The sequence below is a fragment of the Lycorma delicatula genome, chromosome 5 (assembly GCF_047948215.1).
Source record: "Lycorma delicatula isolate Av1 chromosome 5, ASM4794821v1, whole genome shotgun sequence".
In the NCBI taxonomy this organism is placed as follows: domain Eukaryota; kingdom Metazoa; phylum Arthropoda; class Insecta; order Hemiptera; family Fulgoridae; genus Lycorma; species Lycorma delicatula.
Window position 1 is genome coordinate 6,725,373 of NC_134459.1, and position 27,576 is coordinate 6,752,948.

A 27,576-nucleotide genomic window follows, 5' to 3' on the forward strand; every position below is an offset into this window, starting at 1 on the left:
ATTTTCGTAAAGTATGGTAGGGAACCTCCTAAAAGGCATACAATTTACTCTTGGCACCAAGGCTTTATAGAGACAGGTTGTACTGTTAACATACAAAATCACTAGGGCGCCCATGTGTTCCTAAAGCTGCTGTGAAAAAAACTAGAGAAAGCTTTGCATGTAGTCTGAAGAAATCAACTTGATTTGATCACGAGACACACATTTCAAAAGCAACTGTTTCGCAAGTATGATGTAAACAATTGTTGCACTTTAAGTCATACTAACTAACCATAGTTCAACACAACATAGATCACAAAAAAGTTACTCGGCTGCAGTTTTGTGTGGAAAAGATGGATAGAATTACAGACAATGATACATTTTTAAACAATTAATTGTTTCAGATTTCACATCAGTGCCTGCTGATCTTGTTGAGCTGACTTCAAATTAATGCTGCAGCTGCAAAGGTAACACTCGACTTCCTGGCTACAATCTGAAATGAAATCGACTTCAGGTGGTATGTATGTCACATTACAAATGGAGGCTACATATTACTGAATGATGGTGAATATTGGTGACAAGCATATACAGAGGCTTGCAAAAAAGTAATGATAAAAATGCTCTACAGAAAAAATATTTATTTAGTCTTCCAAATCTAATACTCTTTTTCAAAGTAACACCCCTCAGTTTTAATACACTTTTGCTACCGTTGCTGCCACTTTTTAAATACAAACACCAGACCATCTTTCTCAAGCTCCTTGCAGTGCGCCTCCACAGCTTTGATGACCTCATGATTGGTCTTGAATTTCTATCCACTGAGCGGAAACTTGACTTCGGGGAACAGCCAGAAGTCGCAAGGGGCCAAATCTGAACTGTATGTTGGATGGCGTACAGTTGTAATGCCGCAAGCATTCAAGAAATCAACTACAGTGTGGGGTTGTGCGTTGTCATAATGCAGTAAAATTTTTTAATGTTCCTGTGTGACCATTTTTTCTTAAAATGACAAACATCATGACCAAAACAGGTGTGTAATAATCCGCATGACTGTCTGGCCTTGCTTTTTGAACAGCCCTAGTGTATTTTTTTCTATGAATGAGACCTCAACTGAATCTGTTTTATCTCAAAAATTTTTATATGCTTTTAAAGTTGTGAAGTCCTTTTTGAATCACCCAGTACTATTTATCAATTACTGAATTCACAACTATCAGTAGATTTAGAAATTTAATTTTACACAACTACAATTTTTTTTCTAACACTATATTCACAAGCAATAATTATAACACTTTATTATACAAAGAGAAAATTCTGCTCAGTAAGGTATCCTTCTTCACCCTATCAACTGATAATTATTTCAATCAATTGTAAATCTCTTGTCATTGGACAAATGTTGCTTGTATTTAAATATCAAGTATCATTAGAATATTGGGTAATATAGCTTTTATTTTATAATTTGATTTTTTTCCTTGATTAGTGTAAAATATACCACATCATACTTCTAACCCATTCCACCAAACCACACAAGATATTAAGCACCATATGCAAGCACACCTCCATTCAGTCCATCAAAGGGTTTACTAATTAAAATCATTACTCTCACACAAGAGTAACTCTAATTTAATGCCACTTGTATCTCAGATATAAGCAAAACCAGAATCAATAAGATGTAAAACAATAACAGAATTCAAACAACATTCTGTGAGAAATTAACTACGCTCACAGCTTCTCATAGGGGACATGTATAGAAAGGATAGAGAGAAGTTCTTTTTCCGTTTATAAATTCTGCTAACATCAGAGAATAAAGTTGTTCCAATATACACCTTAAACATCCAGAAGATACTTCTTACTCCTGTCTGGTTTCAGGCTCATTTTCACAATTGTTTCTGAACATTTAATTTTTCCTTCCTTTCTTTCAATTATTTTTTTTCTAATTCAACAAATGAGAAACCTGTTCAGTAAAATTATATAAAATAAAATACAATTAACAATAACAAAAGTATGGAATTTGAATAAACTTCCTAGAACAATTATAATTAGTCTACCTTGTTTCTGATGTTATTGATCTCTTCTTCATCATTTCCTATTAATGCAATATCAGCCAGCCAATCCAATGGAGAACTCTTGTCAATGCACTTATCATCTTCATCAAATGTATCATCCTCTTCTGTGGACCCATCATCTTTTTCCTGTTTCTCTTTCTTTACTTTACCATTGACAGGCTCAGTTTTCTTCTTACGAATATTCTTGAGCAATTCCTGAAAAATTTTAATTAAAATATAATAAGTTCAATCAACATATTTTACTCTGATAAAACTGCACACATCTAAGTAAAGTAACTAACTCTATATTACTAATAAAATCAGATGAATAAAACAAGCATATGCTTTTAATACAATAAAAATACAAAACTAGAAAAAAGCAGTAGCCTATTAAAAAGTTTACAATAATGAACGCTTTAATTTTTTTTATATTGTAAACTTAAGATGTTACATTTAATAATTAAAAAATATGAACAAATAATGTTTGAGAAGTAAAAACTTAACCCTAAAATAAATATTCAAAGTAATAATTACGTACCTTGCAAATGCCATTTCTTGGTTTTATCTGAACCGGAAGGGTCTGAGCCAAAGGACAGCCACAATTCATTTGAATACCCCATTGTGCTCTTGTCTCATGTGCCTTACGTCCTAATGTCTGTAAAGAATCGCCTGCAATAATCTGAGTTAACATTAATTTCTCCTGTTCATGCGGCTGTCTGTTTGTACATAATAACCAAGATACATCATCCCTATCACGACCAGGCTCACCCCACATCTTTGTAGTTCCATTCTTACGACTCTGTAAGAAAAGGAAAAAATTATTTAAAAAAAAGACAAATTAAAAATACTATTAATTATTCTGCTGATGTTGATATGGAATGATAGAACATCATATAGACTTGAATCATTGATGATGACTGGCATTTTTCATTCATTATAAAGAAAATTTTCATAACATAGTTCCACGCACAAAATTTGAACTTATTTATCAGTTATTTAGTAAAAAATAGTTTTATGATTTGATATTCGTTTTAAAATAGCTTGGTTTAACATAAAAAAACACATAAAACTTGATTACTTTCCATGTAAATAAACATTTTTTACAAAAAATCAAGAAAATAAAAATAAAACAGATAAAAGATTAAGCGTAAGTAGTTTGCACCAATTTTTTTTTTCATTTTTAATTGTAATTATCAACAACATAAAAATTGTATTAATTTAATATGTACACACCTTGTAACAGTCAATGCAAACAACAAAACCACATTTGCTACACGCCCAATGAAAATTGAATAACGTTGTTTCACACACATCACACATCTCACGGACACCCTGAACGACTCTCTTCCAAGCTATTGTTTTATCTGAAACATAAATTGAAGAATAAGGTTACCACGCTTATATTTTTTAAATATAGTAATTAAAATCATACTACAATTAGTTGCAAAATCACGTAACTGTTACTAAGTAATTCTTAAGTCTAAGTAATTCTTGGCTGAAGTAAAATTATTATTAATGCTTTAGGAAGTTTGAGGATGATCAAACCAAATACAAATTGCTATTAGTGGTAAATAAAACTTTACATTTGTAGTACATAACAACCAATTGCAAAAAAGCAATTAATAAGTAATCCGATATAATTTTATAAACAGAAATTATATTTTTAATTTAAAAAAAATAAAAAGTTTTTTAAGATTGCTCTTATATCACAACTATAAGCTGATTTTATCTTGCCTAATATTTGAGCAATCATTCTTGAAAAAACTGAGATTAGACCAAAATGATTATTAATGTAATGTATAAAATAAATTTCAGTTTATGATTATACAGAGTGGTGCAAAAGTTATTTGACACTTGTTTATATAAAAGTATTGAATTTATCTTAGTTTACTTATTACAGACAATACTTACAATTATATTTTATGTTCAAGATGTTTTTTCCATCTTCATTAATACATTTTTGCAGTCTTTTTGGGAAAACTGTTACACACTCCACAGCAAAGTTCTCTATCACTGCCTAAATCATTGAATGAGTCATAAATGTAATCTCTAAGTTCATAAACAGTATAGGGCTTTCTAGAATAAAGCAAGACTCCTTGACTACGCCCCATATGAAAAACCCATTGGCATAATATCTGGTGAACATGGAGGCATGTCAATATCAGCCCGTCAAACGATTACTCTTCTGCCAAACATTTCATTCAAATTGTGGACTGCAGTGACTTAATGTGGATGAGCGCCAGCCATTATGTTAGAAGCAAATCGCTTGAATGTTTTCAGCACATATCATGAGTCCAGATATCACGTAATCTTTAAATATGTCCAAGTACTTAGCCCATCATTGTTCCTTCAAAAACGTACAGCTCGAGTTTGCCAAAAGATGATAATGCCCCAGAAACACTAACACAAGATGTTGGTTTTCAGTATGTCAGTAAGTGCAGTTATGTCTACTAACTTGTCCACAACTTAAATTAATTAGCCTCATCAGACCACACAATTTTAATGAATCTTGTTATTTTGTTTCTGTTCCTTAAGCATCAATTCAGAAAACTGAAGATGTTGATCTGGGTCATTCTCAAGTAGCCCATGAAGTAAACGTAGAATGTAGACTTAAATTTATTTTTGTGTAACATTCTTTGTACGGACCTTTGTGATAACTCCAGCTCAATGGCTAATTGTCTTGGTGATTTTCATAGACTTTGCATCACTGCTAAACATATGTGCAATTCATTTTCCTCTTTGCAACTGTTATTGGACACAGCAAGATTTTGGGGCATCCATAACAGATGTTCAAATTTATCTCTTATGTCATACACTGTTTGTCTAGTGGGAGTGTTTGATGCAAAATGTCTACCCCACTCATTAATAATTGCAGCAGCACCACTTTTATAAAAAGTTTTTAAATCGAAAATCCTTTCTTCTTTCATTAACATCATTATAACTGCTTCACAGAAAACCAAATCAGACACTACAGCTCACTTCAATACACTGAGATACAGATCTAGGCTGTTAGCAGTGATTGTCATTTTATTGGCAACTTGATACGACTGAATTAACAATTTGTAATAACAATATCATGGACTAAAATAATGATATACTACATTTTGCTATTGTTAATTTTTTTTTAATTTGTAAAAATTTTTTTGCTATTCATAATTATTTTTTATCTAGTGTCAAGTGACTTTCACGCCACCTGTATTTTAACAGGTTTACAACAGGAAAATAATCCATATTAAACAAATATAAATGTATAACTTCATTTATGTGATCCAATTCATTGAAGGGTAAAAAAAATAGATAACATAAATAATGAATATTAATCATCTAAACAACAAGGATTGGCTATTTTTCTTTCAAGAATAAATACAAAAAACCATTAGTCACTTAGTTAACCCAAAAAAGCCCAATATGAATGAAAAAAACAATAAATATAACCAAATAATAATTCTTTCAAAAATAAATAATTAGAAACTAAAGATAAGACAGACACAATTTGGCATTAAATCATATGTTTATTACCTTCTGTCTTTAAATATAATCAAGATATTTTTAACATTTTTAATCTTCTAAGTCTTTTAAAATTATAAGTCTGACATTTTTATAACACTGATCTTACTTTTGAACAATATTTTCTTCAAGAAAGATTTCACAAAAAAAAATTATGACTGAATCAAGAATTTAGGCAATTATGTTCCAACACCTTGATAGACACAATCACTTATTACTATACCCACTTTACAATTCAGACACTTATAACTCATTCTGTACATCGAGATAAATTACTGGCAAAAATACAATATACAATAAATTTAATTTTTAGTTATTATTTATATACATTAACATATTTAACATTTAAAAAATGATATTTGTTAATAGTAATGAAAACATTATACAATTCAGAGAAATGCAAAAGAACAAGGTGCTCATACAAAGATATAAGAGAATGGGTGCGATTTATGAATGAATTTATGAACTGAAACTTTAACGGCGTACAAGCTTACCAAAGAAGGGAAATAAACTATGTGCAGGGTGATAGTGAGAGGTATAATTTCAACATTTAGCTGCTTTATCCTGTCTATAATGGCCAGATCTATGTCCAATTAGTACAATAATATTAACAAAAATCAAGAATTTCTTACAAACTAAAATTACCTTCAGACATATGGACGGATATAGCTTCTTTTTCTTGTTCTAAAAGATCACAGAATTTATCTCCGACCTGCATTAATAAAAACTGTGACAAATCTTCATCTAGATCAGAGGGAGGATTATCAGGCATAGGCAGCCAAAGTTTCAAATCATCCTATAAAAGAAGGTAATTGATAAACAAGAAAATAAAAGTGGTATTAATTATTAATTATAAATACACACAATCTGTAAAATAAGCCCTATAAATAAATTCTGAAGTTCACTCCATAACAGAGTAATAATATTTTTATCTTTCATACATAAGGTTTTATATAAGCTTAAATTCTGGCCAGACTTGACATTTTTCCATGTCCAAACGTTTCATACCACTAATGGCATGCAAAGCTTCAAGTATATGAGGTTAAATGTGGTAAGAAAAATAGCTATCTACACATACTACAAATACAACTAGAGGACAACGGTTGTTTAAACATGAGATAGCTTTCCACAGAATAAGCTTAATCCCTAGGTAATTAAAATCTATAAAAAAAAAAAATGCAGTCTATATAAAAACTTTTCCCAGTAATTTGCAACTACATAAAATTAAAAGCTATATTTTATCATTTTTTTAACCGGTTTGTAAATTAAAACTTTTACTGACAATCTAACAAATTCATACTAGCCCAAGAAAATGAATACTAACACATTAATTAAAGGAATGTAGCTTCTACAACAGGGCCTTGGCGGTATAAACAAAAACAATACTTAATGAAACATGAACTAGCAATTATTAAAACAGCACAGTTCAAATATTAAGACTCAATAGTGCAACAAAGATGCTTTCTGTAACCAAATATAAAAAGATTACATGAAAATACAAAACACAGTGTATATTAAGGTTATTAAAAATGTAATTCTGCAATAAATTACACAATACAACTCTTTTAATAATCTCTCAGCTGATACTTACAGGAGTGGCATCTCTATGAGGATCGGAAAAACCAGCGATAGCTAACTGGCCGTTCTTTGTATATCGCAACCGCCGGAATGCATAGAAACGGCAGAAAATATTGGGCATATTCCGTGAACGTTGATTGGGTGTCCAACGACATTCACGGCACTTTGCTAATTTTGGTGCCACTTCAAAACACGGCCCATCTTGTAAAAAACTTTCACCGCTCTTCTTTAGCTGACTAACTGGAGGCTTTTGAAAAGGGGCCGGGGGCTCCTCCCTTGGCTTTTTTCCCCGCGGCTCCTCACCTACATAAAAGATTAATAGAGACATAAGTAACAAAATGATTAAAACAGAAATATACTAAACAATCATCTTCACTATATACAGTACACAAACCTCCTATGCATTGTTAAAATCAATAGCTAGAAGATGTTTACAAAATATATAGTAAAAACAATAATACATACAATATGAGCTTGCTACAAGGAGGATAAGTAATAAAAAACTTTTATAAGTAAATACCAATACTATAAGCAAAAAAATCCTTCAGCTATCTCTTAACTATAATTTATTAATACTCTTTAAACTACTAAAAAAAAAAAGCAACCTTCAGTTAACATTAAAATTAAAATATATCTTTCTTATTAGTTACAATCTAGAATGAAACATCTAATGTGATATCTGAAAGGCAGCATTAAATGAATTTTAACGTTACAGGAAGAGAAAGTAAGAAGACTCTTACTCTCTTACTAAAGAAACCACATTAGTAAGAAGATGAAATTACTATGTAGTAAAAGTCTGAATTTAGAGCTAACAAAGAGGTTAGGCAAATGCTAAATTTGGAATGTCTTATTGTATGAAAGTGATACGTGAATGTTAAGGAAGAGGGAGGGAGAACTTGATCAAGGCTTTTGAGATGTGAATATGGAGAAAGAAGAAAGTAAAACTGACAGAATGAATGAGGAATGAGCAGGACTAAAGAAGAAAGAGCACTTATATAGAAAATACACTAAAGAAAAAGAAACTGGTTAGGGTCATGCATTTAGGAAGTGGAATCTTGAGAACTGCATTGGAAGGGTCAGCAGAAGATGGAAACAGATGAAGTGATGACTGTGGAAACTACAAGGGAAAGAAGGAGAAGGCTTTGGACAGACACAGATGGAGACAGGTCCTTTTCACCTTTTACGGTGAAAAGGACCTGCAGCCAACATTAGCAACGAACAAGGGCTCACTTACATCAGTAATAAATATTTTCATATATCTGTATGACTCAACTGATTATAAAGTGAATAAATGAACTTAACACAAGTTCACATGACAACAACCTCAACACATTAAAACACATGTGAAAATATTAAAAGGGACACTTTCTGATATTAACAGCTGAAATATCAGTAAATGTAACCCAAACAGACATTTTTTTATTGCTAAAAATGTTCAATGTCCTGGACAGTGAGTAATTCAATATAACAATATTATGTGACATGAATGTCACATAATATTGTTATAAAAGAACAAATATTTAAAAAATTAAATTTATAATGTCACCTATTTTCACATAATATTTTTAATAAAAATAAATAATTGTTCATAAAATACTATTATATTAGTTTGAAATTATTAATATGTCCCTTCTAAAAAAAGAATTTACAAAATTTACTTATGCAGCAGATTCAGAGGACAAAAATGGAATATGCCTTAAACTGTTTGGATGAAAAACACCTACAAAACACCAAATCTCTAATAAATTAAGAATCTGGTGTCGGGGCAGTATTGTTGATCAAATAATCTGTAGTTAGCTTAAGCTATAAAAAAATTGACTGAAAAATTCTAAAAATAGAAATTTGTTATCGAAAATTCAGTTTTACTTGCATGTTTGTAATACATTTTCCAGCAATGACAATTACAACCAATTTTTTATTGCAATATTTGTTGGTAATTTATGACAATTATATTATGCAGTACAAAAGATTAGCTTGGAATTAAAAAAAAAAAATTAAGATTTTTCATTCGAATTATACTTTTCAGTGGTTATAGCACGGTATCAAGAAGAGAACTTATGAAAACAAACACAACACCAACAATTGTTGAAATACAACACGATAATGATCTTATTGAAATAGTTGTTCTTGTGTAAAGAGAAAATGTAACAGCAGGTTTCTAATTTGTTTAATGATTAGTTTCAATAGCCAAATATTGTTTATAAAAAGAAAACACAGTTGATATTCAATAGTTAGAAAATGAGAGTAAACTCTTTGTAATGAAGAGAAAATATCTGAATAAAAAATTAAAAAAGGAGAAATAAACCTACAACAAAATAACATGTTTAGCCTAAAAAAAACAATAAATATTACTGGCCATTAACAATACACACACTGCTGTTTAAAAAATTTCATCATGTGCTTTTATCACTTAATACAAATCATAAAAACTAATGTTTGAAGATTTGTATTTTGTGTAACAGGGTAAAAAATAAAGCGCATAATTCTGAAAATTAACATTAAAAAATAACTGCCCTTCTAGGACACTAAGCTAGTTTTAATTAAAAATAAAACATTTTTTCCAAAATTTAACTGGACTTAGTTAATCTCATTCAACAAAACTGTCATACACAATCAGTATAAAAAAATAACATGCTTACTCAAAATCTAAAAAAAAACAACACTAACCTCCTTCGTTTTTTGGAAGCGACGAAGATGTTGTTGAGTTGTTGGAGGACTTGGGCCTGCGACCACGCTTCCGTCCACCATCCTTGGTCCCCTTTTCTCCTTCACCTCTGCCAGCTGCCTTCTTTCCTAGCTGCCCCTGGCCACCATCAGATTCCTTTTCACTACCACTTTCCTTCTCACTATCTGTACTGCTAGCACTTAACTTTTTTCTTTTCACTTCTTCAGCTAAAGTCTTACGAACACCACCTTTCTTCCGTTTCACTTTGGGCGGCACTCGTTTTAGAGGGGTAGACTTGCGTTCCGGGTCAGAACTTGAGGAGTCATCGGCATCAGGTAGTTTTACAGGCATATGTCCATTGAGCAAACCACCATTGCCGTTCCCGCTACCGCTACTGCTGTTATTGTCTTTATTTACTTTACGGTTATTTGTTTTAGTTTTAGTCTTGTTTATACTGTTTACAGCCATTGAACCTATATTATGTAAAGATGACATTACACTGACACTCTCTGTTTCCTTTTTTGGAAGCGTTAGAGGTAATGTCACACAACTACCACTCCCCACAATATCTTTATCATCAGTCCCATCTTCCCCCGAATGCCTTTGAAGCCACGCCTTCTTTAACTTGTGCACTGGCCGTGGCCCCGGACTGTTTGATTTCTCACTGTCTACACCACTACCGGGCTTAGCCGGACTAGAACAAGGGACTGGTGTTCCTGGTGCACCTCCACCGCTTAACGGCTCAAGACTCTCAGCCACGGCCGTGTTCACCACAGTTGTGATGGTAGTGGCTGCACTAGCGAGTAAAGGACTCGGTTCACTCACTCGCGATAACACTGGTTCACTACTAGCGCCTTCACTCCTACGTTTTTTAATGTCTAATGGTTCTGGTTCTTCTGAACTTTTCCTCTTCGGCGATGAAGGGTTACTTTCTGGTTCTTCCTTGACAGAAGATATACCCAGATCTAGAGGTTCCTTCTGTATGGCGGGTGTCACTGCTAAATGAGGTCCATGATTAAAATGCAAAGGGGAGCTCCTTGATGTCGGAGAAGTTGGAGGTGGTTTCACACTGACCGCTAAACCAGGAGCTGTAGGATGGGTGTAGAGACGATGGTCAAACATGACACTACTCGTTCTGTTAATTGAGGAATGAGCAGCAGGAGGTGGAGGCAATGAATTCGATACCTGATGAAGAGGTGGTGGATGATGCTGTGATAGTTGCTGGTATGGTGATGTCGTTAAAGGAGGCTTGGTTGCCAAAGACAAAGCATTTAATGTCACCTCTTGCGGTCTGCAGACAGGAGTACCAGATGTTATACCGCTTGTGGGTTTGCCATATATATGTGGCGGAGCCGGACTGCTTACTTTAGGTTTAGGAGGGGTTGTTACTGGAGGCACATAATGTTGTAATGGTGGCACTGGAGACGGATAAGGATAAGAGCCAACTGTGGCAGATTTAGTGTACACAACAGTGCCGGGTGGTGAAGGATGAGGATGCTGTTGGTGCGGTGACTGTCTGTGAGGATGTGAATGAGGAGATTGTCGATGATGAGGCTGAGGAGGAGGAGGAGGAGGTGGATGGGGGCTCTGCCTGTGAGGAGGAGGATGAGGAGACTGTCTTGCTCTATGATGGATTGCCGGTACATTATGTACTTTGCTTATGCTGGCCAGATTCTGCCCTTCATACTGAAGGTGAGGACTAGGTGTATGCGGATGCGATAATGGGTGTGGTGACTGCGATGGACTTCTGTATTCATACGATGTTTTAAGCTGCGATGATGAAGAAGATGGAGGCAAATAGTGCTGCTCACTCACACGCAGTTTTGGACTGGGGGAATGTGCTACCATCGGCTTACCGGAGGAGTCAACACTCTGAGGGCTCTTTCCCTCATTCTTTACGATCACAGAGTTTTTGAGGTCACTCATCAACGGCGGTGGGTTTGGCAAAACGATATCACGTTCACGGTCCAAACCCGTCACCATGGAACTTTTAGTCACTATAAGAGAAGGAGATATAACCGCACTAGGCCCGGTCTTCTGTTCTTGTTTCACTTTGCTCGGATCATGATGAGGCTGCATGAAATTAAGGGGCGACTGATACGCAGGATAACCGAACAGACTGAAATTTGGCTCGGCCTTTGGTAAAGCCGTGTGACTTGACTGTGGCTGCACCTTCTCATTGATGGGCGGCTTGACACCAGGGACACGGCTGTGTGCAGGAGGAGGTGGATACTCCACCTTGCTAGGAACACTTGGCGGCCTCTGAACCTATAAAAAAAAACAACTTGTTAGCCACTCCTTTACTTCCATATTAATTATAATGATACAATTCAATTATATACAATCATATAATAAATTACCATAAAAAAAAGCAGCCAGTATAAATTATTTGATTTCAGTGAGCATTATTATAACTAAAATTATTATAACTAAATTTTAGCTGAATACATTTATTCCTTTACAATTAGGCATGCTTAGATCATTGTATGGAAAATATATCAGAAACATTGCAGCTAAATGATACACATAAGATTAATACCATAAAAACAAAAAATGATTTCTCATATAAAAATCAATGTTGTGTTGTAGAATATTGTATAATATTTCATGTAATATCATGATTCTACAACATTAATTTTTTGTTAAGAATATAAAAAAACTATCACATATAATAAAAGAAAATTAACAACAGAACTGGAATGACCAGGTAATAGATACATTTGGTGACGAATGAAGAATTTTACAATTATTTGTATTCACTGTAATGGTAACACCAGTCATTCTGCTACAATTTTACACCAATTTTTACAGGAGTATGTTTGTTATAATTTTATTAACTGTTGCAATATTTAAGTTTGTTATTCCGTGTATTATCATCTCATGCTTTGCTAATAAACCTCATTTGATATCAAATTCTTCAGTACAATAATCCAAAATATATCACCACTACATAGTATAGATAATGAATGAAATTGCACTCTCAAATTGAATACCAGATGATGCGGTTTTATGTAAAACATAAAATATTGTAAAAAATATAAATAGTAGCCGATCCAATATAGATTGTGAAAATAATATTTTTTTTCAAGAAAGGTTAATGTAAGTTTTATATTTCTAACACAAGTTGACCAACATAAAAAAAGTGGATGAAAAATTACCTAACAATATTTTTTAATATATTTCTTATACTTATTTATTTTTACAATATTTCTAAACTCTTATCATTTTTTAAATTTGATTCTAGCTGTAGAATATACTATAGCTGATCTAGGATTAGGTATTTAGAAACTTGACTTGAGCAAAAGGTAGATTCAATTTCTTTATTAGTTTTATACTATATAAAACGAGGGGTATATACATGAAAACTATGAAATACCAAAATTTTTGCATTAGGAAAGTTGAGTAAAGAACACTAATAAAGGAAATATACTGAACAAAAATCTGTGGTGCTATTATAATAGACAAGTGTACAGTATTGTTTAACAATGAAAAAAATTACCAATTTCCAATGTATAAATAAGTTATTTCTTATGCAATAACTTTGGCAGAGATTTTGTTTAATGAAATGGTACAGATGATTTACATAAGGTGATGATGATGATGATGATTTACAGGCAATTAACATAGAAAGAAATTAAAAATATAGAACACTGTAATCTCTTCCTACGAAGACATAAAACAATACAGTGAGGATTTTAATTTCAAAATAAAGAAAAGAAAATATAGCAAATAAACAAAAAAGAACTTCTGAAACATGAGTGCTTACAACTGCAAAAAAAAATAGCATCAACAGGTTTAAATTACTGTGAGAATGCCTACTCAACAATAGTCAGCAAAATTAATACTAATGTCTGCATAAAATAATAAAATTATCAATTTACATTTTTTCTAACATTCTTAAGTATGGAAAAATGAGTTTTTAATTATTAAGCGATCAAATCTCTCCTGATGAATGTGGTAAAAATACCCGAATCAGCAAATAGAAAAAACTTAATAAAATACCAAAACAAAAGTAAACTCATAGAAATTTTTCTTTAATACTAACTAAAATACAACCCAACAAAAACTTGTAGAATGTTTTACATTTTACTTGTAGAATTGTTTTACATTTTAGTAAAGATTAATGTTAAGAAGTAACACTATATAATCCTCAAATACATACCGATATAGAAAATTAATAATGCACAGTTTTATTTTCCCATATCATTTAACCTATTTTATTTAAAAAAAAAAAAAAAAAACTAAGATTTTGTCATTGAATCTCATTAGCTACTTATCATGCTTCTTTTTAACATTTTTGCGATGAGATATTGTTTAAAAAAATATTTTTTTATTGTTTAATAACAGACAAACGCAAGAACTTAATGTTTCTATAGCTTATCTTTTACATTCAACGCAATGAAATTAATACTAACAAATTTAAGCTAATTCTTTTTCAAAGAATAAAAGGTTTTACTGGCAACTTACAAAAGCTTTATATAAAAAAATATCACAGAAAAATAATTTTGTAAAGTAATATACCATCACTGAGAAATTACAAGAGCAAGCTAGCTAACAATTTCATAAAGTTAAGACAAGTTGCATGCGTAACATTAAAAAAAGGATTAGTTTATAAAAAAATGCTCATAGAAAATAATCAATTCACCAAAAACATTATAGAAAATATTATGTTATAAAAATAATGATAATAAATAAATTCTAATTTATAGGTTATCAACATTTATACAAATGATTTCAAACACTTTCAAATATCAACACGAGTAGAACGAGTGATAAAACAAGTCAGAGATCAACCAGGTTACTTTGAGCAAAAAAAAAAAACATTCATAACAGTTCAACAATGGATTAAAACAGAGGCAAAAATCATAAATAAAATCAGATGGTTACTATTAATCGGTTTCTAATATGCAGCCATAATTTTACTAATAACTCATAAAATCATGCAAACCTTTTAATGCGCATGCGAAATGATCTCTATACATGTTTTGGTACAAACATAATGACTAACGGCAGATAAATTTACAATTAAAAAATTGCCTAATTATTTTAATTACAATAATTGCAATTCAAAAATATTTCCTTATATTTTTGTGTTGACAATAAGTAAACAGGTGAACTGCATGCACATTTATAACTAAAACATTACAATATTTTCAGCTTTAAAATGTTGTTCCTACTAAAATAAATTCTTGTCGGTTCCATTGTATATAAATATAAGAAAAAAAATATATACAAAAAGAACATATAAATGAAAAGCAAATAAAATAGGTTCATCATATCATAATATATATGATCGATTGGGTTCTCATAAGGCTTATACAGATTACTAAACGAATGTGGGACTATAATAGTTTAATAACAGCAGTCATACTACCCCACACATACAGCACTGCCGCTTTACACAATCACAGTAAAAATATTACCACAAAGCATATAATTCAGACATCAAGCTTTTTCACTAACATGCCTCGAAACTTATTTATTAGGGTTTCCATTACATGAACAAAGGAATCTGCCTGAGTCTGAATCATATTTTGATAGCTTTTGTCAAAATAAAATACATCACTTTGAACAGTATTTAATAATTAGTTCGAAACTAATAATGATAAATAATAAAATTAACAATGTAAAACATTCAGACACTTCTGTACACAGAATAAGCCGTACACATACGATTCTTTTTGTCCCTCAAATTATCATTTTTCTCTGTTTTCTTGTTATTACAAATAAACTCCAATCGGTCACATCTTCCTACCATCACCGCTTGAAAGTCATACATTATATAGACAGCTCATCATACTTCACCTCTTTCTCATTTATTATTTGTTTCTAAATCTGACAAATGTTATCAATATTGGCCGAATGAAAAAAAACTTGATTATCAGAAATAAATAGACAAATAAGATATAGGATACTACAATTTTGTTAAAATTCTTTTTAATATAAGGAACAGAGCAGAAAGAGATGGAGAACACGCATCATCAAGCAGCTCGAGAGACAGTTTAAAAACTATTACAATTGACAAAAATGTACATAACATTAAGTCTGTAATGAAATAATTGATATTATATCCAATACATAACACAACATTAAGTCTGTAATGAAATAATTGATATTATATCCAATACATAACACATGTAAGTCACATGCACACATATATGTGATGTATTTGTATGAGTAATATATATATATATTTTTTTTTTACATAAACACATACACACTAATATGTTAATTACATATACATAGATTCGTACATTACAAACACGAAATAATAATGATCCAACTGAATGCATCATATATATTTTTTCATGAAAAATTTCATTTTTTTATTTATTTCCTGAAAAACTTCCTGGTTTTCAATATTAATGTAATTGGATGTCAGAAAGATGAAAGACTCTGTCTTATCAGTAATACTTCTAATTTTATCAAATTTGATTTTGTATTCTATTAAAGTATTGATTAATTGACTACATAAAAATGCTGGTCACTGGGATATTCTTCTTTTTTTTTTTACTTGTTATGACGATTGTGGTATCATTTAATTAGATTTTTTCCCAATATTGAATTTTTTTTCTTCTATTATTTCTAGTTATTATATAGATATAGTTATTATATAAATAGCAGAGTTGTCTCTTTTGATAAAATTTAACCGTAGTAAAATTAGTTTTAAAAAATTTGCAAAACAGGAGGAAAGGAAGAAAGATAAAATAAACAAAATCAAATTATTTAAAAACTATGTAATTTAACTCAATCCTGGTTGCAACATATAATTATTGTATTATTAACAAAAGAAACAAAAAATAATTTATCCACTGAGAAGCCTACTTACATCGTTTAAAAACAATTATACTGTAAAAGGAATTAAAATAATAAATGAAAACTAAACAAACAACTCTTTTATTTAATCAATTTATTTACAACCGTATTACTTACCCTATAAATTCATATAATTAAAGATATGTATGTAAATGATAAAACAAATCTGCAGAACCTAAGCGCACAGAAGATGTTTCTACTTTATCTTTTAAAATGTCTTGATTGCTGTATAACAACAATCCCCACAGAGCTGAAGCCTGGGAAATTCTTTTTACGTGAAAATTGCCAAGCCTACTACTATTTTTGTTCATTAGGTTTTTGACATCCCACCTGTAAACTACTGACAGATTTAAAATAAAACTTATTTGGTTACCAAAGTAAGCGTATAATTTTTTATAAATCCTCTAAACTCACTGACACAAAGCCTAGACTAACCCAAAATTAAATAAGAAAAAAGAAAAGTAAAATGTGTAGGAAAATAACTGCTCTCCTCTATCAATTTTTTCCAGAACAAAGGCAGAAAAATTACGCATATTTGAAAACCATATAGCACCACTGACATTATAAAATAATAGAGAACTAACAACGGTTATTATTAGAATCGATACAAGACATTTAAAGAAAATAAGTGTGACGACAGCCACTTTACACCTAAATTATAAACTTCAATAAATCTAGACAATTTCACTGCCATTACATACTAAAATAAATTTTATATTATACGGTACGTTTACAGAAATTCTAATAATGGGATACTTCTTTTCTGTACCGATAAGGCTAAAACAGGTTATAAATGAAACACCTTTTAATAAGAAAGTTACCTTTCCTGTTTAAACAGATTATCCAAATTCTACAAAACATTGTAGATTTAATGATCGATAAGAATTCATTCAAAATGTTTTGTTCAAATCATATGAACAAAAAATTCAACTTGTATACGAACAAAAAAATGAAAAATTCTACTTAAATCTCAGAATAAATTACAAATATTTACTGCTAGTAATACAGAAATAAAACCCGATCAAAAAATACTTTTTACTGTGGCAAGTTAATGAAATTCTTTATTTAAATGTAATAGTATTCATATTAGTAAACACCACTCAATAAATGAATCTATAAGTTTACCTGAGCAGTCTGTGAATAATATACTCTTTCTCTTTCCCTCTCCCTTTCTCTAGCAGCTAAAAATCTTTGCTGCTGCTGTTGTTGCTGTTGCTGCTGCTGCTGTTGTTGCTGCTGCTGTTGCTGTTGATGATGATGTGCAGCTTGTGCTTCACGATGTTGAAGCTCAGCCTCTGCCCTCTTCCTCTCCTCTTCTGATCCACCCCCACCCCCACGAGGCGGGGGTGGAAGAGTGCTTATCAAATTCCAACACATGTTACGCTATAAAAAAAAGAAAAAATCCAATATTAAAATCCAACAAACAAAAAAAATTGCATACATTACACACAAGTACAACACAAATAAGAAAACCAGCTAAGTAAGCGCAAAATCTCAGACAGTTTTCCTCTTTGGATTTCGCTACAAACCAATAGAAGTTGTTATCACCTTCAATATTCAGGGTTGAAGTCGATATATATATATATACACACACACACGAGAAAAAAATGCAAACAGCTGAAGCCACACCCTAATATACAAACAGGTTTCTGTAGTCTATAGATCAGTAGATAACTGATATTGTATGCTATTGACACTTGGCTGCTGATCAAATGCTTTAAAAAAAAAAGCCTAACTGCTCACAAACGACTGCAGCAAACAACTTCAACAATATTTACTTCAGTTTCTAAAGATAGATAACTAACTAATCTGTATTAAAAAATCTCTAAATAATAATTATTACATACAGGTAAAAATCAACTAGATATTCGACAATAACATGAATTAAAAGTATAAAATAAATTTATCTAATCAATACCATTCAAAATATAATACAATAAACATTTAAAAAAATCAGGAAAAAAATTAAATTCCTAACCAATACAACCGGCTTAATTTAATAATTCATAAAAATTTAAATACTCATTAATTTATTTATTTTTATTTTTAATAAGTAAATATCCCGATTACTTGATAAAAAATTATATTTACGTGCAGTTTATCAGTTCAGGAGTTACAGCGAAACTCTGCATAAGTTGATTTAGTTTATGTCTTAATTCTCAACCACAGGCTATGTTTATATCAAAGCACAAATAATACCCGATTTCAAAATATTACTGAAGGGGACCACTGCGACTAGGCCGAAAAAGATTATTTTTGTAATTTTTTAACGGGATATTTATTCTGCTATACTATTTTGTACGGTACAATTTGAACTTCATGAAATTTGTTTTATCATTAATTAATCTTTTTCCATTATTTGTAATCTAATTTAGGGCAGAGGGAAAATACGGCAATACGCCTCCTGTCATAATTACGTCCAACGATGTATAGAAACTAATAAACATGAACCGTGATTTTTATCGGCGGGATTCTCTAGTTCGGAATGACTATTATGGGGGTTTAAGAATACGAATAACATTACACGATGTCTTTAAATATTATTTATTATTTGAAAGTATGTAATCTTTATCAGTATAAATCGGTAACTTGTTTTTATTACATCAGCAATTAATTTTTTTATATTTAATTACTTTATATGTTTTGTAACAATTTTTTTAAATATTTTTATTATTATGTTGAATAATCACAAACAAAAAAATATTAACTATTACGAACGGATCGTTCTGTAATAATTATATCTACTTGTGTAATTCAGGTACGACAAATAGACTTCTTACAAACGAGTGATATCCCGGTTCATACCTTTCTCTCGGCCAAATACACTGTTAACTATACCGTAAAAATGTTGTTTGTAAGTAAATCATTGATATCGGAAAAAGCAAATCTTGTTTAGCGCAACTTGTACTACCGATACTTTACATCCATCACACAACTACCAAAACAGATAGAAATAATGTAGATCAAATTAATGTATCCCCTTACAGTAGAAAACTAAGCATTGTATGCGACCTTATCCGCGTAATAGGGGAATAGCCTTATCTTATTTATATACCTATAATAAAGATGTACATTTCTTTTTCAAGTTCTACTTGAGTTGCCATAGTGGTAACCAGGAACGCTTCATGATCAGCTGGTTCCCTACTACATTCGCAGCAAAGGTTTTGGTTTTTTCTTTTATCCATCGCACCTTCTTTACAAATACGTGAAAATCATTTCTACAGAGGCAACACCATTCTACTAAAGTATGCGCTTAATTTGATAAAGTATATATAATACATATCATCAAACACGTGAGACGTTTTAAATATTTTTTGTACTTACATTACCATAATATTGGTTTATACTTCAAACTAATTTTAATTACAAAAACTGACGAATATAAAGACAACTGCAGGGGATCATGGGTAATTCCGATTTGCGGATATATATATATATATATCCAAACAGGAATGATAAAATAAAACAACAGTTTTACGATAGTAACAACTAACACACACAATGTAGAAAAGGTAATTTAAAGATGCTTCAAGTTAAAAATTTAATACATTATCAACATTACTAAAAAATCAATCAAGACAAAAGACGGATGGAAAATTTAAACATGAGTAACAGTTTAAACATGAACAGATTGGGGACGCGTTAACCTTATCTATTCATTAAAATTGGAAATAAATAGAATGCTGGAAAAAATATATAAATTAAAAACAAAATCTATAAGTAAAAACTACATCGTAAATACTTAGCTACGCCCACTAAAGAGAAGAAAAGATTAGAAGCTTTTGAAATGCGGTGCTATAGGAGAATGTTAAAAATCAGACGGGTGGATAAAGCGACAAACGAAGAGGTATTGCGGCAAATAGATGAAGAAAGAAGCATTTGGAAAAATATAGTTAAAAGAAGAGACAGATTTATAGGCCACATACTAAGGCATCCTGGAATAGTCGCTTTAATATTGGAAGGACAGGTAGAAGGAAAAAATTGTGTAGGCAGGCCACATTTGGAATATGTAAAACAAATTGTTAGGGATGTGGGATGTAGGATGTAGAGGGTATACTGAAATGAAACGACTAGCACTAGATATGGAATCTTGGAGAGCTGCATCAAACCAGTCAAATGACTAGACGACAAAAAAAAACTAAAGAAATAAGCTAAAGAGATGTCACGTAACGGGAAATTTTACTCGATTTATAATAATATCCGCTTAGCCTTATTGAATACAATCCCTAGACTACTGCAGGTGCGTCCCTTGTTCACATACCTGTATCTAATTGTTAAACATTTTACAAAGTTTGTGGGCGTAATTAAATACAAACTTCTTTCCACACTACTAGGAAACAAACTATTACAGGGTGATGAACTACGTATGCTAATAAAAAAGAAAATCAATGTCTACTGAAACTAATTTCCTCTCAGATCGTCAAACGGTCGTTGAAGTGCAATTTATCTTCCGATGTTCGCTGTAATGTTGTATCGTATTAATTCGTGCTAAAATACATTCTATCGCGTCATATTTGAAAATTCCTCAAAAAATTATAAAAACAAACACGATATGAAGTTGAACAGGCTTCGAATTCAGTAACGTAATAAAAATGGCGCATCCGGTACATTAAACTTTTATTTATAACTGTAACCGATTTCACACGACAGAATTAACTGTATACGATACTTACACGTGCGTCTAAAATTCAATTATTACAATATGAAAAACCCATTACAAATAGCAAAGAAAACAACGCGGAGTGATTTCCAAGAATAACAAACCGGTTAGAAGGAAAACTAATCTAAAACTTAATAATAGCGCAAGAGAGGGAAAAAGTACAATTACATGAGACGTAAAAGAAATAATATTATTTCTAACGCGGATAGCAAAGTTCAGAACTTTCAAACGTTACCAGTCAGAAAGAGAGAAATCTGTGAAGAGCGAGAACAAGAACTGGCAACGTCGTAAATGAAACCAGAAGAGATGTATCATTTGTTACATTTAAACTAACCGAGATATGAAAATAATTTCTCAGAATATAAAAAAAAAAAGTTAATAACTACGAGCATTCATTTATAATGAAAATACGTAAATATATACTTAAGTCATATAGATATTATTCATTCGTTAAGCGTGTGCATATATGATAACATTTTCTATCAGAACCACTTCCGTGACAAGACATTTATAATACAAAAATACAAGTACATATATCGATATGATAAAACCCACTTCGTAAGAATTATTGCATTTATCAAGTTGAAAACGCCGATACGAACTCAAAAATTAACAATAGAATAACTAGAATATTAACAAATGAAAAAAGTTGCATACAGTAATGAACATTTACAACAAAAAATCTAAACTAAAACAAAATGGTATTTTGAGAATTAAAAAAAAAATGTTGACCAATTTTTATATTTATTTTAAAACAAGAATCGGCCCGATTTTATATCGATATAGGTTAAAAGAAACCCCTGAAAAACCTACTATGATTACATGTTGAAAAATGTTCATGATCGTTTCGTTATCGCTACAAAAAAGAATTGCCTACAAAATTTCAAACAGCTGTGAAAACCCAGACCCATGGATCAATAATTTTTCTGCAAAGTATTTCAACCACTAGGGTGGGTGAACACCACAAGATGACCGGATAACGAAACTTCAACGGCTCGCGCTTGTTCATTCTCATCACTCTCATATATATATATATATATATATATATATATATATATATATATAACCTTTAAAGATAATTAAAGAATCTTGAAAAAAATGAGATCTTAAAGAATTTCCATAGTCTCTGTACGATAATCAACATTAAAATAATGTCGAGTATTAGGAAAAAAGATAACGGTTATTACGAGTTCATAGATAATATAAATAGATTAATAGGTCAACTGTAAATTAAACTATGAGGTTTAAATTACCAGTTATCAACTAAAGTACAATAAATTGGTAATTATAATATATATGACTTATCGTGACGACCTTTAAAATTATTAGGTCTAGAAATAAAATTTTGAAATCCTTTTCTACGGAACAAACTTATAGAATCTATAACCGTACTAAAAATGTTAACGTGGAAATTCATCCATTTTCTATTAAAGGAAAAAAAAGAAAAATCTCAAACGAGGTTTACGCTAATATTGTATCTAACACGATCAGAAAAAAAGGTCGTAAAATCAATACTTACAAGTTAAGTTAATTACTTGGTTTTTAAATAATAAAATAAAACTTCTTTACCCGCAACCGATAATTTTAATGTTATTAAAAAAATTATTGCGTATCCACCCACTGTTTATAACATAATACATACATGTCGAATAATAAATAAATTATGTAAACTCAGTTAACAGCACAATAATGAATGATGAGAAAACCACAGCCTTCTTGAATTAATTTTTTATCGATTCGCCACACAAAGAAAAATATTGTTATTATAATAACGAGAGGTGTCAATCAATTTCATAATTAAATTATATATGAACAGCGTGAAATAAATATAATTAAGTATTAATGACGACAATGATGATGATGATGATGACAATAATAATCTATAAAAATTTACGGAATTTTTTTATTCAAAAATATTTGGTAAGGGGAAAAGGAACGCCATTACCTCGGTAGGAAAAACAGCATAACACCCGAACGCTGCAGCCATTTGAAACTCCGGCGGGTCTGAATAAGGATCAATATTGAACAGTTCGAATACAAAAATTACAAGCCACTTAAAAACAACACACTGCAAAATTCAAATAAAAACAATCACAAACTCGAACGCATAATTATTTATGTAACGTAATTAATGGTTGCACACGTAATCGAAAACTGCACTATCTCACCGACATAAACCCTCCGCACTGAACTGACTACGTGCCGACCTAGACAAAAGACGAGCCAGCGCATTCACGGAGAACCGGGCTGCTCGATAGTGGGGGAAGCGAAAACTGGTGGGGGATATACAGAATATCAAAAATATGCCGTGGCGAACGAGAAAACATTTCCTAGATTTCACACAGAGTTCACATTTTTTTAAATGAACTTCACTTTTTTCTTACTGCAATATAATTTCTATTACTCATAGAACTAAGGTAAATATGTTTAAAACAAAAGTTTTAGTACGGTAATTGAACGGGAAAATGTGTGGTAGTAAACAAACATAAACACAATAAAGTAAATAAAATAATAATATATCCGAATGCTCTTTAAAATTTTTACTACAGCAAAACTGCTCTAATTCAAAACTACACGCAAATATAACAGGAATTATAAAACAATCATACCAAATCCGACATGAAAACTTCTGGGCGATAAAAAAGTAACGAAACAACAAATCGTACAAAAAACTAGTTCTCGGTATAAAAACAATATAATAAAGTATATCTCTACGAACTTCTAAACTCTTACAAACTTCCAAATAAAAACGATAACCGAGTTAATGTTATCAAGAAACAATGAATGTACTCTAGTTAATAACGAGTAAATAGGCAGATGATAGTACAATAATCGTTAAACCGAATAAAAATCTGAACTTTTATTATGACGACAGAAATATAACTCAGAAATAAATAATTATTTACAGGAAATAATGAATGTATATAAACTGCAACAAAAATAAAACGATCGTAATTTGTATATAAATTTTAAAGGTCAAGATTAAAAGGTTTAACGATTATATTATTATCTATCTATAAATAAATAAATGTTACAATAGATAAGTAAATAAATATTACTGCGGCAGCCAATAATGCAGCAGAAACCGAATAAGAAAAATAACAAAGAGGCAATATGTTTTATAAATTAGTTTACAACAAAACAATATATTGTAATGACAATAATGAGATTTATCATTTAACTGTACTAAAATTAATTATCGCATCATTCAGGGTAAAATAAATGTATTAATCTGCCCCGTATATAGATTACGTAAGTTAAAACGGTCCTGACATCGAATGTCCGACAGATGACCACACCGCTTTTCGATTAAAATATATACAAAATACCTTTCTTTTACTACTTTTAATACACTTCCCTATTGCCTTTTATACCGTACCGATGTTACAAGTATACGAACGTATCTCTTACAATAGCGAATCTATTAGATTTCAGTTTTCGTTTACTCTTTTACCTGTATACTTCCGTTTAGAACAGAATTCAATAACCCTGGTCGCTTAGTATCCTGGTAGTCTTGAAGTACGAAACGCTGATTTAAAATCAGAAAGAAATTTACAGGATCTTACGCGTCATTAATCGAGTACGAAGGTAAATTACCGAAGAGAGGTGTTAGCGGGACAGGATCTTGTAAAAATGGAATAGAATGCCGGTGAATTAAAAGCATCCAACCGGGTTGGTCTAGTGGTTAACGCGTCTTCCCAAATCAGCTGATTTGGAAGCCGAGAGTTCCAGCGTTCAAGTCCTAGTAAAGCGAGTTATTTTTACACGGATTTGAATCTACTAGATCGTGGATACCGGTGTTCTTTGGCGGTTGGGTTTCAATTAACCACACATCTCAGGAACGGTCGAACTGAGAATGTACAAGACTACACTTCATTTACAATCATACATATCATCCTCTGAAGAATTATCCAAACGGTAGTTACCGGAAGCTAAACAGGAAAAAGAAAAGGTTATTTAATTCGGTTCTAAGAGGACGTATACGGGTAAAAAAAGAGTAAACGAAAACTGAAATTATAATATTTAATCGCATAGGATGTAGACGTTTAATAGACATATACTGTACACCGGATATACTATACCTAAATCCGGATGTACTATACAACATGAGGTAGCTGATAAGACATCAGCTAACCGCAGTCGACAAAAATAAAAACAATATTGGTCCCGTATGGGCATTTTTTTCTGACTCAATATACCAAAATGGCGGACCTTGAACGCTTTTCTTTTTCTGTGTAACCTCCGGAACCGCTCTAAGGTATTACTATTCGGAAAATGATATGTATGAACGTAAATGAAGTGCGTTTCAGGTCGAGAGTGGTAAGGTTCAAATCCTAGTAAAGGTGGTTTACGTTTATACGGATTTGAATACTAGATCGTGGATACCGGTGTTGTTTGGTGGTCGGTGAAACCCAACTTCCCGTTAACCAAACACCTCAGAAACGATCGACCCGAGACCGCATAAAACTACACTTCATTCGCATTTATACATATCATCCTCTGAAGTAATACCTTACGACGGTTCCTGAGGCTAAACAGAATAAAATATATACATAAATAAATACAAAGGCGTATTACAAGTACAAACTTAATAAACAAGCTTCTCATAACTATTTATCACAAATAAGTCGACGATTTATAACAACATACATATGAATAGACCCGACCAGTAAAATTTAATCGCATTATTTTATTAATGGAAAAAAAGAATGAAATTGTATGGAGCACGTTTTTTCTCAAAAATACATATCCCACATTCACTTCAGATAATCCACGTAAAATAGAACTTATCTACGTAGTTTATAAAAATATACTTTACGAACTAATAAGAATATTTTTAAAAAAAACCGACATTAATCAGGTCGATGATAAAGTTAAAAGCTTAACATTATTGATTTAATTTTGCCTTCCCTCTTTGCTCTATAAAAATTATAATGTTAATGAGTAAATAATTATTAATTTAGATAACTTAAAGAAATTATAAACTTTAATTTAAAAATAATTTTTTTTAACGGGTAACTTTAGAAAGCTCATAATTTCGAAATACGGTGACTGAATTAAATCTTTATAATTGAATTTTAAGTTATATCAAATTCGTCATTTTTAAACCGGTCGTTTTGAATGTTATTAACTTTTTCTTTCAGTGCTATCCAAATCATTTTAACTTAATAACACAATTATGACATGTAACATCCTGTTTTGTTTTTTTTTTTTTTCTCCATTATTTTGTATTACTCTATACAGTTTCTACTTCCTAGAGATGGATATATTATTAAATTAACAAACATGGATTTCGTAAAAAAAAAAAAATAATAAACAAACAATGGCCAAGATTTTTCCCTTCTACAAAATTTTATCACAATTTTTCTGAGCTCATCTACTTAAGAACTTTTCATTTCGTAGTTATCAATCGATTTAATTTTCATGATTCTTTTTCTACCGCTTCACTTCAGTTCTCTTTATTCTTTTCCTTTCTTAATTTCCTATCGTCAGGTTCATCTATACTATTATATAAACAGGAAGAGGGTTTTTGTTTGTTCAGAATAAAAAAAAACTACTCGATCAATCGTAACCAAATTTTTACCAGTGTTTCTTGGCGTAACAGCGACATATTTCATCTGGAAGAAAATTATACATACAGTAGCAGGGGAGATTAACCGGTTGAAGCGCAAATATTAATAAACTGTGAGTCTCTATCGCCGAGTAAGCCGGGTTTGAACCGAACGATTAGAATCGACCGAATGAATAATATTACAAAAATAATAGAATTAAATGTACGTTAAATAAAATAATGGTAAATAATTTTTTTTTAATCCGTATAACAATAACGGGCTTCCTGCGGGAACTGCGCGTGAGTCTACAGCAGTGAGGTATGCGAGCACATCGTGAACGTCAAGACCGATCATCACTATCGACTGTTAACAAACGGGGTGCCCCTGGGGCTCTGATTTGAGAGGTGCAATCGGGTGCTCTTACAATATCTCTGCAAACAATCGTCCGATTTTCAAAATTCAAACGGGTATATGTTAGTAGATTGAAAGCTAGCTTTTCCACGTCTCAGGTACACACTCGATTTAACAGATCACGGTTACTCGGAAATGTTATTTATATCTTCTCGACCGATCTTCTTATTTTCAAAATTCAAACGGGTTATTTGCAACCGACACTGCCACTGTCACCGTCACTGCACCTGCTTCCGATTACTTGATGAAAAAACGTAAAATAAAAAAAATATTGACCGCGACGGAAAAGCAAGTAACCGCATAGCTCGAGCGAAGCTGCGACGGGAAGCTAGTTACTGTATGAAAGTATTACTGTTCACAGATATTTTGAAAACT

The 27,576-nt window shown here is 31.3% G+C and overlaps 1 protein-coding gene across 2 annotated transcripts in view; it reads right to left on the reverse strand.

Annotated features, from left to right (window-relative positions):
- Positions 1-27,576, reverse strand: part of Kdm3 (Lysine demethylase 3) — a 1,124,787-nt gene that overhangs the window by 12,536 nt on the left and 1,084,675 nt on the right. For both annotated transcript variants that reach the window (XM_075365596.1, XM_075365594.1), the window contains exons 11-17: positions 17,704-17,961; positions 9,765-12,030; positions 7,111-7,400; positions 6,165-6,315; positions 3,246-3,376; positions 2,551-2,811; positions 2,016-2,228 (exon numbers count right to left, since the gene is read on the reverse strand). In XM_075365596.1, the coding sequence (XP_075221711.1) occupies positions 2,016-2,228; positions 2,551-2,811; positions 3,246-3,376; positions 6,165-6,315; positions 7,111-7,400; positions 9,765-12,030; positions 17,704-17,961 (3,570 nt within the window). The remainder of the gene's footprint in view (positions 1-2,015; positions 2,229-2,550; positions 2,812-3,245; positions 3,377-6,164; positions 6,316-7,110; positions 7,401-9,764; positions 12,031-17,703; positions 17,962-27,576) is intronic.